General features: G+C 34.2%; 1 protein-coding gene across 1 annotated transcript in view; it reads right to left on the bottom strand.

The window, feature by feature from the left end:
* LOC150100037 (uncharacterized) overlaps positions 1–12,040 on the bottom strand; it is a 108,757-nt gene that overhangs the window by 26,124 nt on the left and 70,593 nt on the right. The window contains exon 5 of the mRNA XM_090402994.1: positions 6,804–6,845. Within this exon, the coding sequence (XP_090259120.1) occupies positions 6,804–6,845 (42 nt within the window). The remainder of the gene's footprint in view (positions 1–6,803; positions 6,846–12,040) is intronic.

The following is a 12,040-nucleotide window of genomic DNA, read 5'->3' as shown; positions in this document are numbered from 1 at the left end:
ACATAATAATGATAAGTACCTGCTGAATTTCTGTTTAGAACATGGACTAGTAATGACTAGTCCATATTCTGAATAGAAACTATGTCTTCTCTTCATGTGATTACTAGTAATCAAACACAAGAAATAAGAAAGTCTCATCGACTATGTCATTGTTACCACTGATAGCTTTGCACTAGTTCAGGTCACAACAGTATACAGAGGATTTGAAATAGGAAACTGATCACCATTTAGTTTTGAGTAGGATAAAATTGAACATCATACTGAAAAGAAAAGTGCTTAAGAAAGTGCTAAAAAGAATCAAAGCTGAGCAGCTTTCAGAGGTGAACTGTAAACTCAAGTAAACAAATATTACTCAAGAAAAAATGAGTTTGAAAACAAGAACCAAACATTGGAAATTCAGTGGCAGGCCCTAAAGAAAACACTGATTGATTCAGCTATAGAGGCATGTGATGAAGTGTCTGCAAAAATAGAAAAATCAGCATTTCTTAGTGAGATCAGGAGGTTAAAATGGCAGTTGAGAAAACACAGAAAGCATATTGAAAGTTCTTGGAAAGTAAGTCAGCTTGTGCTCTTAGAGAATACAGAGAAAAATATAAAAAAATTGAATCACTGTGTAAAACTAGCTAAAAGAAAAATCATGGGAAGGTTTTGATAAGAACGTAGAAAAAAAGAAAAAAAAAGAGTACCATTAAAAGAAATCAAAATTGAAAATATTCTACATGTCTAGAGTAATTACTATGAAAGATTACTAAAAAAAAACAAGAGTAGTGACAGCATGCTGGGAAGCAACAAACAAGAGGAATACAATTAGGAGTATATATCAATGCTTGAGGTAGCAAAAGTCATGAAAAACCTGAAATGTGAAAGGTAGCTAGAGAGAAGATATCCAACCCGACATATTCAAATATGGAAGTATAGAGGTTTTACAGTAGCAACACTGCATAATTCAGACTTGGTCAGAGGGCTGAATTCCAGATCATTGGAGGAGAGCTTCCATAGTGCACATCTTTAAAAAAAAATAATAAATAAAACAATGTGAGAATTACAGAGGAATTTCTCTACTAGGTGTTCCTGGTGAGATTTATACATGATACTTGAGAAAAGGATAACATAAATTGTGAAACATTATGAAAATTATGGAAACAACTACCATGTTAGAGTAAAACTTTAGTTTAATACAAACATTAAGTCTCTTCCAAATAATATAGCTGATAAAATTCGTTTAGAAAAGCAATGTTTTGAATAAAAAGAAAACCATATGTAACAATCTTACAAAAACTGAACTGGCAGCAATCACGTCATTAAAAGCTAATCAAGATATAATTATAACAAAATTGGACAAAGGTAATGCAACGGTCATCCTTGACAGATCAACTTACATCCATCAGATGAATCAACTTACATCCATCAGATGAATCAACTAGTCTCCGATAATAACACCTATCAGCTTGTTAACTATAATTCGATGAACAGGATAAAGAAAAAAACTGTGAAATTACTTAGTCTGTCCCTTCTTGGCCATCAGACACCATTAAAAAACTTATACCCCATTATGCCCGTTCTCCCAGAATATATGTCGTTCCCAAAGTAAACAAACATAACGTTCCACTTCAGCTGATAGTTGAGGGAATAGATGGACCTAATTATCATCTAGACAAAAAATTAGTGTCAACACCCCTCCTATATAAAGAACACACAACACTTTATAAACAAAATTAAAAACATAATGCTTGGCAAAGATGATTTATTAGTCTATTTTGACGTTTCTGCCCTTTTCATAAATGCCCCAATCAGCTGACACAATTCTTCTCCAACAGAACAAATTTCCACCCGACCTTATGGCTCTATTTGTCCACATAGTATGTTCCAGTTAATTCGTGTGGCAAAATAAATTTTACCTACAAAAAGAAGATACTGCCATGAGCTCACCTCTATTCCCCCCACCCCCAATTGCTAACTTTTATATGGAAGCTTTTGAAAAATGTGCTCTTGATTCCTTTACTCTAGACCTACAGTTTGGCTTAGATACGTTGACAACATTTTCATTATTTGGCCACACGGTCGCCAAACATTAAACACATTCCTTAGCCACCTGAACAAACAACATGAGCGCATAAAATTTACTACTGAAATAGAATTGAATCAGAACTCGCTGTTTCCTGCATACACTAATCACATGTCTTCCCTCAGGCTGTCTATCCTTCACTGTTTACCACAAACCTACATACCAGCCAATATATACATGCTAACTCATATCACCATCCTTCGCAAAAATTTGGAGTCATTAATACCGTCAAAAACAGAGCTATAACAAGTTGCTCTACTGAACAAGCGCTTAAAAAGAATTAAAAATTATTAGCAATACATTTATAAATAATCGCTATAGCAAAAATACTATTAATAAAGTTCTTCATAAAACTTCATCAAAAAGTAATATAGATTACAGTAAAACCATAGCTAAAGGTCTACATTAAAGGGTTATCAGAAAAAAATAAATAGAATCCTACACCATTATAATCTTAATGCTACTTTTAAACCACCTTTAAAATTAAAAAACATATTCAACTCCTCTAAGGATCCTCTCCCCCCATTGGCACATCTTGGGGTTTATTGCACCTTTAACTTGCCTTATAATGGGGAAACTGTACGTACAATCCCTATCCATAAAAAAGAGCACAAACAACACAATAAATTTAACAATTTTGTTGAAGCAGGACTCTCAGATCATGCTCTTAATACCCCATACCAAATTAATTGGAAAAGTACCTGCTCGTTACATCATACTAAAACCTGGTATGAATGGAAATTTAAAGAAGCATATGAAATTTTGATTAATCACCCTAATCTTAACAATAATGTTGGCATAAAAATTCCAAAAATTTGGATGGCACACATTCAGCCTACTTAGTTTTGAGCAAACCCTGACTTCAGGACTCGAAGCAATTTTGCAGCTTTCACTGGCCGCTGTCCATACCAGTTGGCTGTAATTTATATGTATAGTTATATAAGTAATTTATTTTTATTTATTATTTTTTCTTTTTTGTAAACCTGTTTCTCTCCAGCTTAATTTAATTTTGTAACCTAATAATACGACCCTAGCTTTGATGTAGTAATTTTTTTCCACCAGAGGTCAGGCCAATAGTTGTAACGGTTGGTCAGTAACTTTAGCATGCCATGTAGATTGTATTGCAGCTTGTTTCTTTGTATATGTGTATACTCCAGACGATGACCTTAATGTGAAGGTTGAAACATCGAGTGTTTATTTTGGTTTATATTAAACTAAAGTTTTACTCTAACACGGTAGTTGTTTCCATAATTTTCATGATGTACTCTGATCACTGTGTAAGCATGAAGGAAAGGATAAATTGTGAAAGAGAAACTTGGAGAAGAATGAGCTGTGTGCAGGCCAAGCAGGTTGACTAGATTAGATTTTCACTTGAAGACAAACAGGCAAGAAATCATGGAATATAACAAGCATAAGTATCTAAGTTTTCTAGATCTGGAAAAGGCATAATAACAAAATATCACGAGAAAAGCTGTTCAAAATGTACAATTATATGGTCTATATGGGACATTATATCAAGCAATACTTAGTCTATATTTGAGCTGTAAGTTGGAATCACAGGATGCACAGGAAGATGGTTTAATGTTAAATCAGGTGCAAGACAAGTGGTGCTCATTATCTCCAATATTATTCAATGTCTATGAATCACATTATGAAGGAAATTAACATTAAGCCTAAGGGGAGATGCTAGACATCTCAATAAATCAAACTGAAGTCTGCAGGATTTCCTGACCAAACTGAATAACTGCTATAATAAATTTGTTATGAAAATTGGCAAGCACAAAGATTATGAAAATATGCAGGAACACTGAAAACATCAACTGCATCTTAAATGGATAACCTGTAAATCAAGTAACATTTGAGCTATTTAGGAAGAATAGCTCAAATGTCACACTCGACTAACTGTACACAAGGACAGTGCTCAAACCAATTTTAACCTACAGATTCAAAATAAAACACTTGATCAAAGACTAGATATCACGGATACGAGAGTTCTGAGAAAGATTGAGGTGAAGAGATTGGCATAAATGGCAGTATCATATTAGATATGCAGGTTATAAGGAAAGGACTTGACATTGTTAGCATTCAGGAATATCTTAGCAGACCTAATCTCGTGTGGTATAAAGAAAGGAAAGGATAGCAAACTTGGTGTTTTTAGCCAGGATGGTAAGAAAAGGCACAGAGGAAGACCAAGTTATAGGTGGATTGATGCAGTTAAGTGCCTTAAAAGACATATGTGAGGGTGTCTTGAAATGTTCTCGGCCTAACAATGAAAAAACAGATTTATAATTTCAAAATTATTTTTATTTTTCGACAATCTCCCTTAAGACTAATACATTTATTCCAGCACCATTAGCCCGTCCCTCTAGTGGTTCTCAGTAAGATGTGCAAAATACCCCTCTACAGCTGCAATCACCTCTTGATTCATAGAAAAACGGACCAGTGAGGAAGAGTTTTAGTTTTGGGAAGAGATAGAAGTCAGAGGGAACCAAATCTGGGGAATAGGGTGGATGTTCCAACAATTCATAGTGCAGATCCCTTAATTTTTCAATTGCTAAAACATCTTTGTGAGTAGGCACATTGTCCTGATGAAAGATGATTTTTTTCTTCTGCAAACTGGGTTTTTTCTCATGAATTTTTTTGTCTGTTAAAAGATCGGAATAATATTCCCTGGTTATTTTTTACCCTTTTCAAGATGATTATAAACAAAATGCCTTTAGCATCTCGAAACACCGATGCCATGACCTTTCTTACTGATGGAGCTGACTTTGTCTTCTTTGGCGCTGAACAACCGGCTTCTGTCCACTGTTTTGATTGCTGTTTGGATTCTGGTGTGTAATGGTGAATCCAAGTCTCATCCATATTGATGCACAAAATCAGTTTTATTCTTGTTAAAATGCTCCAAGCACTGTTCAGAGATTTACATGTGAGTGCGTTTTTGATCAGCTGTGAGCAAGCGGCACCCATCTTGTGCAAAAGCTTTTTCATTTGCAATTCTTCATGCAAAATATATCCTACATGTTCTTTTGAAATGCCTATAATCTCAGCAATTTCACACACTCCAACTCGCCAGTCATCCAATACATATCGTGCACTTGATCAATGATTTCTGGTGTTGTTACACTTTTTGGACGTCTTTCACATGGATCATTTTCAAGGCTGGTACAGCCATTTATGGCAGACCATTTCTTAATTGTCAAAAACGAAGGAGAAGAGTGCCCATAAACTTTTATGAACTTCGAATGAATTTCTTTTGGCATTAAACCTTCTTTTACAAAGAATTTTAAAAGAATACTCAATTTTATCCATTTCAATGGATACAGACAACACACTTTTGCTTCAGACAGCTGTATAAAACAAACTACTTGATAGAATGACTTGCAATTTCACATGGATTCTTATGACAGATGTACCAACTTAGAAAAAAAAAATCTTGCCGATAGTGTTCCAATCTATGGTCAAGGTCAAGAACTTTTCAGACCACCCTCGTATAAGATCTGATAATAGACTAATTTGGAGGAAAATTGTCAATAGGAAGTTAATAATGTAAACCTTTCCTGCAGTATATTATCATAATATCCTGTACACCCTCTGAAGGTATGCTGTAAAGCAAGACTGGCCACATTCTGTTATTTTCAAATCTTCAATCTAGATAGCCTTTTGAAAATGAAGAAAATTGATATTTTCTTCATTTTCAAAATTTCATATTCAGATTCAGCATATTTAGTACATCTGCTTATGAAGACAATTTTTTTTAGGATCATGAATGGTATGCTATGGGACAATAACAAATGGAAGAGTAAAAATAAATAAATTAATTCTTACATAGAAAGGAAATCGATATTAAAGTATAGGTACATAAAGTGTCGAATAGCTAATCAAAGGAACTCTGCAGTTTAACTGGTAATTTTTTTTTTAACAATTTACTCCATTTCATTTTCAAGAGAGAGAATATCATTTTGATAACTAAAATAATAAAATAATATGAATGTATTACATTCATATTATTTTATCAATTTAGTTACCATTTTTTTTTATAACACAAGACTGTATCACAGTAAGTCTCACAATTGATAAGAAAAATGCTGCTGTCTGCCACTATTTTGTTACAGAAAGTTTTGAAATTGTTACAGTTGCTTGAAATGGTTAAAGTTTGAGGCTTTTTTTTTCTTTCTTTCACAGCAGAAATACTTCAATCAGGGTGGTTTTGGGAATACATACATATTCTCTACAAGCATAAAAAATGAAACAAAAAAAAAAAAATCAAGACTTGTGGAAATCAGATCTAGGGCCCGCAGGGTAAGTACAACTCAAAATACCTAAAGCAGGTGACTTCCATTTGTCTGAAAATGCAAATAAGAAAACAAAAACATGCACACTTTGAGCCATTAAAAGGATGGCACAATCAAAAATTGGACAATGCAGAAATAAGCTGTGATTAACTTTAAATTCTCTGAAACTGCAAAAATTCTGTAGATTTGCTGAATAAAAATGGCCACCATAATTAAGAAGGATGCCAGAAAAACTTTTTAAAGATATTTTCTTCAATCTAAAGTATAGGGCGACAAAATAATTCGCTTTCATCAAAATCAGAAATTATGCAGCTTCACCCCCCCTCCCCCGATGATTTCACTTGGAATGACAGCATAGATTTACGTTTTTATTTCATTTATAATTTTTTTTTCTGAAAAGAAATTAAATGATAAGCACAAGATTCTAAATATTCATAAATATTTACCATATCGTCAGGTCCCTCACAAGAATGCCTGAAGGGTGTATCCTATGAATAAACAAGTTTTTTAATCTGCTTTTGAATTCTACATCAAGATAAAAAAAAAATACATGTCAAATATGATGAAATGCATATATCCAATTTTCCTCTCAATGTAAACAATATCTAAGAGATAAAGTAAGTCACATAGAAGTTTTAAGGTTGACATACTGGTATGACATGCAAGTTTCCTTAACAGAAAAAGGTAAGTTCGAAATATGTTTCATTAGTTGCTTATATTGTGCTAATAATTTCAGCAAATACCAAGAAACACCAATGCAGACAAAAATGGTTTAGGTATAAAGTAATGGCTGCATCTAGTGGTTCTATAAAAAAATTTGCATTGCATATTCACAGCAGCATGCCATATCTATGAAACAAACACCGACTCATTTTTGTACTGAACGATGAAGGTAGGTGCTGCAAGTTTAAAGCAGCTATGCAATAATAAGTTCATGTTTCCACTTTTAATATACAGTCCAAAATACTTCTCCAGAAACACCATCATCATAATCAGTGCTTTTTTTCTGGCGGTACACAACAGTACGCAGTACTGGCACCTTTTTCCTTAAGTTTTTAAAAATTTGTGATTTATTGACAGCAAAATGTATTATAAATATTCCGGCAGATGGTACTGTGCTCCCGAATTGAATTTTCAGTTTTGATTACTCATAAGTTGGTACCCTGCTTTCTTGATTCATAGGTTGATAAACAACCGGAAACAGGAAGTTGTGTTCACTTCCGATTGCTTCCAATATCAGTTTATCAGTTCCATATTCATTCTGCAACAGGCAGGCGTTCACATGAGTTTTGAATTACTCTAAGTTAAATCAGTGCAATCATTGTTCAAAATGAGTAAAATAAGTAGTTGCTTTATGCCAATGAGTAAAAAGGAAGGCTGAAGAAGCAGAAAGTGTTGAATCTACTTGTGATCCTGTAAAACAGAAAACTAGCACCGAAAATACACTTGAAGAGGATCATGAAACTAAGACCGAAGATCCATGTGGTCAAAAGGAAGCAGATTCTGATAATGATTGGCCCGAATGTTGGACACTTTTGCAGAAAAATGACTTCTGCAAGAGAAACGAGTGGATGTATGTCAAAGAATAAAATGTTGGGCTGCAAAGTGTGTCGTGATGTCAGAAGTCTTGCCGTCGATAAACACATGGGAATGAAAATTTCAGCAGAGTGGGCAAATGGTAAAATCAGTCATTTTGGAGAATCTCACAAACAACAGTTAATGTCATTAAGAAAAATGATTTATGATCATAAGGAGAGTATAGCACACAAAGCATGCCAAAAAATAAAATCTGAAGCAAAAAACGAAACATTTGAGAAAGTTTTCCTAAATACTGTGTCTCAAAATAAAGACATAACAGGAAAAGTGTTCTGAACCATTTACAAAGTTGCAAGAAGAAATCAATCATTTAACAACTTTGAAGACGAAATAAATTTACAGGAACTTAATGACCTAGACATGGGATATATTCTTCATTCTGCAAATGCTTGCATTAACATTGTGAGCCATATTGCAAATTAAATGAGAAAAACATTAATAGACAATATAGTGAACTCCAAGAACAAAATATCGTTACTTATTGATGAATCGACAACTGTAACAACAACAACAACAACATTGATTGTTATTGTTCGTGTAGTTCTTCCTGAACTTTTGGCTCCTGTGAGTCTTTTCCTAGATTTGATCGAATTATCAGACTGCTAGATTAATTCTAAACTCATTAATTAGTCGTCTTGAGTGTTTAGGATTATCTGAACATTACTTAAATGAGTATTTATTGTCTGTAACTTGTGAAGACTTCAGACTTGTGTCTGAAGTTTCCTAGTGTTATTTTCTGGCATTGTGCTAGCCATCACCTTGAATTGTTCTGTTAGTGACACAGTGAACAATGTGGCAGGAGTGAATCGCTTTAAGAGTTTCATGAACAAACTTTATGTGGCTTATCATGCTTCATCTAAGAATGCTAAGGAACTACAGGAATGTTCAGCAACTTTAGAACTTCAACTTCTTAAAATTGGCAGAATTTTAAGCACTCGCTGGATTGCATCTAGCTTTCGCACTGTTTCTGCAGTGTGGCAAGACTTTGAAGCCCTCATCCATCACTTTCTGGAGGCAAAAGAAGACAGCAAAACAGATTGCTTTTTTAATGAGGGCCTGTTAAGAAAAATAACGTCATGAGAGTTTGTTCTTGATTTGAGCCTCATGTGTGATGCTCTCCAAGAACTTAGTGAACTAAGTCTAGATTTACAAGAGAGAAATATTGACTTGTACAAAGCAGACAGGAAGATAAAGAATAGAGTTCAACTTTTTGAAGAAAGAATCGAAAATCTTGGTCCGTACTACAGTATTTCTCTTCAAAGTCGGAAGAACATGAAGTTCAAAGGGATTGAGCTCCACAAAAATGAAAGACACAGCCCTGCAATAAGTTCATCTGCTTTCTATAAAAGTCTGAAAGAAGCTGTTGGAAAGCATCTGCTTGAAGGAGATGATGATGCTGATTTGCCTGAATATGCTAAGATTTTAGATTCCAAGTATTGGCCAGAAAATCCTGGGAAGCATCTGACATTTGGTGAAGCTGAAATTAAAAAGTTAGCATGCAAATTTCACTTAAATGAAAGAGAAGCAGTTCGTGGTTTCCGTGAATATCTTCAAGAAAATAAAGTCCTGGACATATTACTTCCTCTAAAGCACACTTTGGGCACAATTGCAATATCTTCTAGTGAATGTGAAAAAGGTTTCTTTCAGATGAATCTTATAGTAACTTCATCTAGGTCATCTCTGCTTGTATGGACAACTTCTGCACTGATGTTCATCAGGATAGTAGGACCTCCTCTTACTCAGTTCAACCCTAGCAAATATATGGACTCATGGCTGCTGAGGTCATCATTCTGCAGTTGATACCAAAAGCAAGAAGCGATCTAGAGATGACGAGAGTATATCAGAGGATATGTTAAAAGTGTGGAAGTTGCTGTAATAACATCTTCATGGTGAGTACAGACACCTTTTTTTTCCGGAAAAAAAAGCACTGATCATAATCAAATGCTTGATATGTTTGGTAAAGGAGCATACAGCCAGTGTAATAGCTAGGCTTTTGGAGACACTGGAAAATTCATAGCTAGGCACCTTTTATATCATGACAATTTTGATAATTGGTAAACCATCCTGGCATCCTTCTGTTCTGATGCCAATAGCCTTACAACTACTCCAATGCCAAAGCATTGGAATAGTTGCAAGGAATAATGTGAACTTTGAGAAGTTCACATTATTCCTAACTTTCCGCTGACATTTTTTCCCTCCAGAAGAGCCTGTTATCTCAGGATGCAAATTTGTTAGATCTTATATTTTGATCTTGTAAGGCACTTCTAATTACATCAACCTACCTAGGTCCTATTGTGAGAAAGGTTTGCTAACCTTTCTTCTCCTACTCTGTTAAAATTGCAATATCATTTGAGATTAGTTGTACTTAGCACATTCCTGAATGATAAAATCTCCAGTTCTTTCCTAATAACTTTCCAATTAATGAAATCTTTCTTGTAATTTTTCTCAGAATGTCATATCTGTGGTCTCTTGACTTATCTAAAACCCACTTTCCAGGGCCATAAGTTAAAATTGACTTACATTTTTGTATACACAGTTTCAGAATTCAAATTTTTCCCTTATTCCACAAATTTATTGACTCCCTACCATAATAATTTTGCATATTCTGTTGACTATTTCTATACTTCATTTGCCATCTTCACTAAAATAGTTTTAGCGAAGTTTTTGTTTAAATAGTTGAAATGTTTGTTCTATAGGTTCTGCATTCAGGACCCAGCAGATGTTTTCAATGTTCTGGCCTATTTTCATAGTCTGTCTTTTTTTATTGCTTATTTCCATGTCAAATATGTCAATGGAGTTATTCAACTTAGTTAAGGAATCCTGTAGATCTTTATTTAAAATATCATCAATATCATCTGCATAAAGTAAAAATGCCAATTCTGATGTCAGGTTTAATGCCACTTTCCTTCATAATGTAATCCATATAGATGACAAATAACAGTATATATATATATATATATAATGTGCACCCTTGTCTCACACCTGATTTTACATCAAACCATCTTCTTGTGCCTCCTTCAATTCTAACTGCTGATTTAAAAATCAAATATAGATTACATATTGCTTAATATAATGTGTCCCATCTATACCACATAACTGCAACATTTTGAACAGCTTTTTTTCTTGGCATCTTGTCATATTCCCATGATTTCTTAACTATTTATCTTAATGAAATCTGATCCTGAAAACCTCTATTTGGCCTGAATTCAGCTCATTCTTCTCCAAGTTTCCCTTCCATAATTATTCCTTCTTAAGAATGCTTGTACAAATTTTATCTTGAACACTCAGTAGGGAAATTCCTCTATATTTCTCACATTCAGTTTAATTTTCCCATTTTAAAGATGGGTAATATTATTATTACATGACACCTCCAAGGACTCATCAAGGAAGGGCACCCACTCCACAACTCTGCATCTCCACCACTCAAATCCACCAACTACAGTGAACTGCATCATCTACCGCCCACCACTAGTATTCTCACAGACAATCACATACATCCATGCCCACGATGGAATTCGAACCAGCAGCCCTTTGGCTGGAGAATGGATACGCTAATCACTCGGCCAATCAGGCCGACAATATCAGCAGCACTTCAATCCTAGAATTAGATCTTTTGATCAGGACTACCAATTATCCAATGCAGCCAGTGCAAAAATTTTATATCCACATATTCGAACATTTCTGGTTGAATATCATTTATAAATTCAGGGGATGACTTTTTCTACGTCTAGTAAGATCTCTACCTTTACTTTTTCTACCTCTAGATATATACTCCCGATTGCATTGCTCTTGAATATTTTTTGCCACCACAATTTTTCAAAATAATTTTCTCCAGACCTCTAGAATATTTTAAGTTTTTATATCATCTTATCATTATCACCTGATTCCTTTTACAGTATCTTTGCTCCATTTCTAAGCTTTTTTTTCAATAGCCTTCAGAATATTTTGTCACCTTCCTAATATTTATCTTCTATCTTACCAAAGTCTTTGCATGGCTTTTGTATACTTTCACTTTTCATGTTCTCTCACAGTACATGTTGATTTACTTATTGTGACTTTTCTATATGCTTTCCAGGATTGCTTTAAC

This window comes from Typopeltis vanoorti, chromosome 13 (genome assembly GCF_054136105.1).
Source record: "Typopeltis vanoorti isolate ZY-2024b chromosome 13, IOZ_Tvanoo_1.0, whole genome shotgun sequence".
In the NCBI taxonomy this organism is placed as follows: Eukaryota; Metazoa; Arthropoda; class Arachnida; order Uropygi; family Thelyphonidae; genus Typopeltis; species Typopeltis vanoorti.
This window is presented reverse-complemented; position numbering and strand designations above follow the sequence as displayed.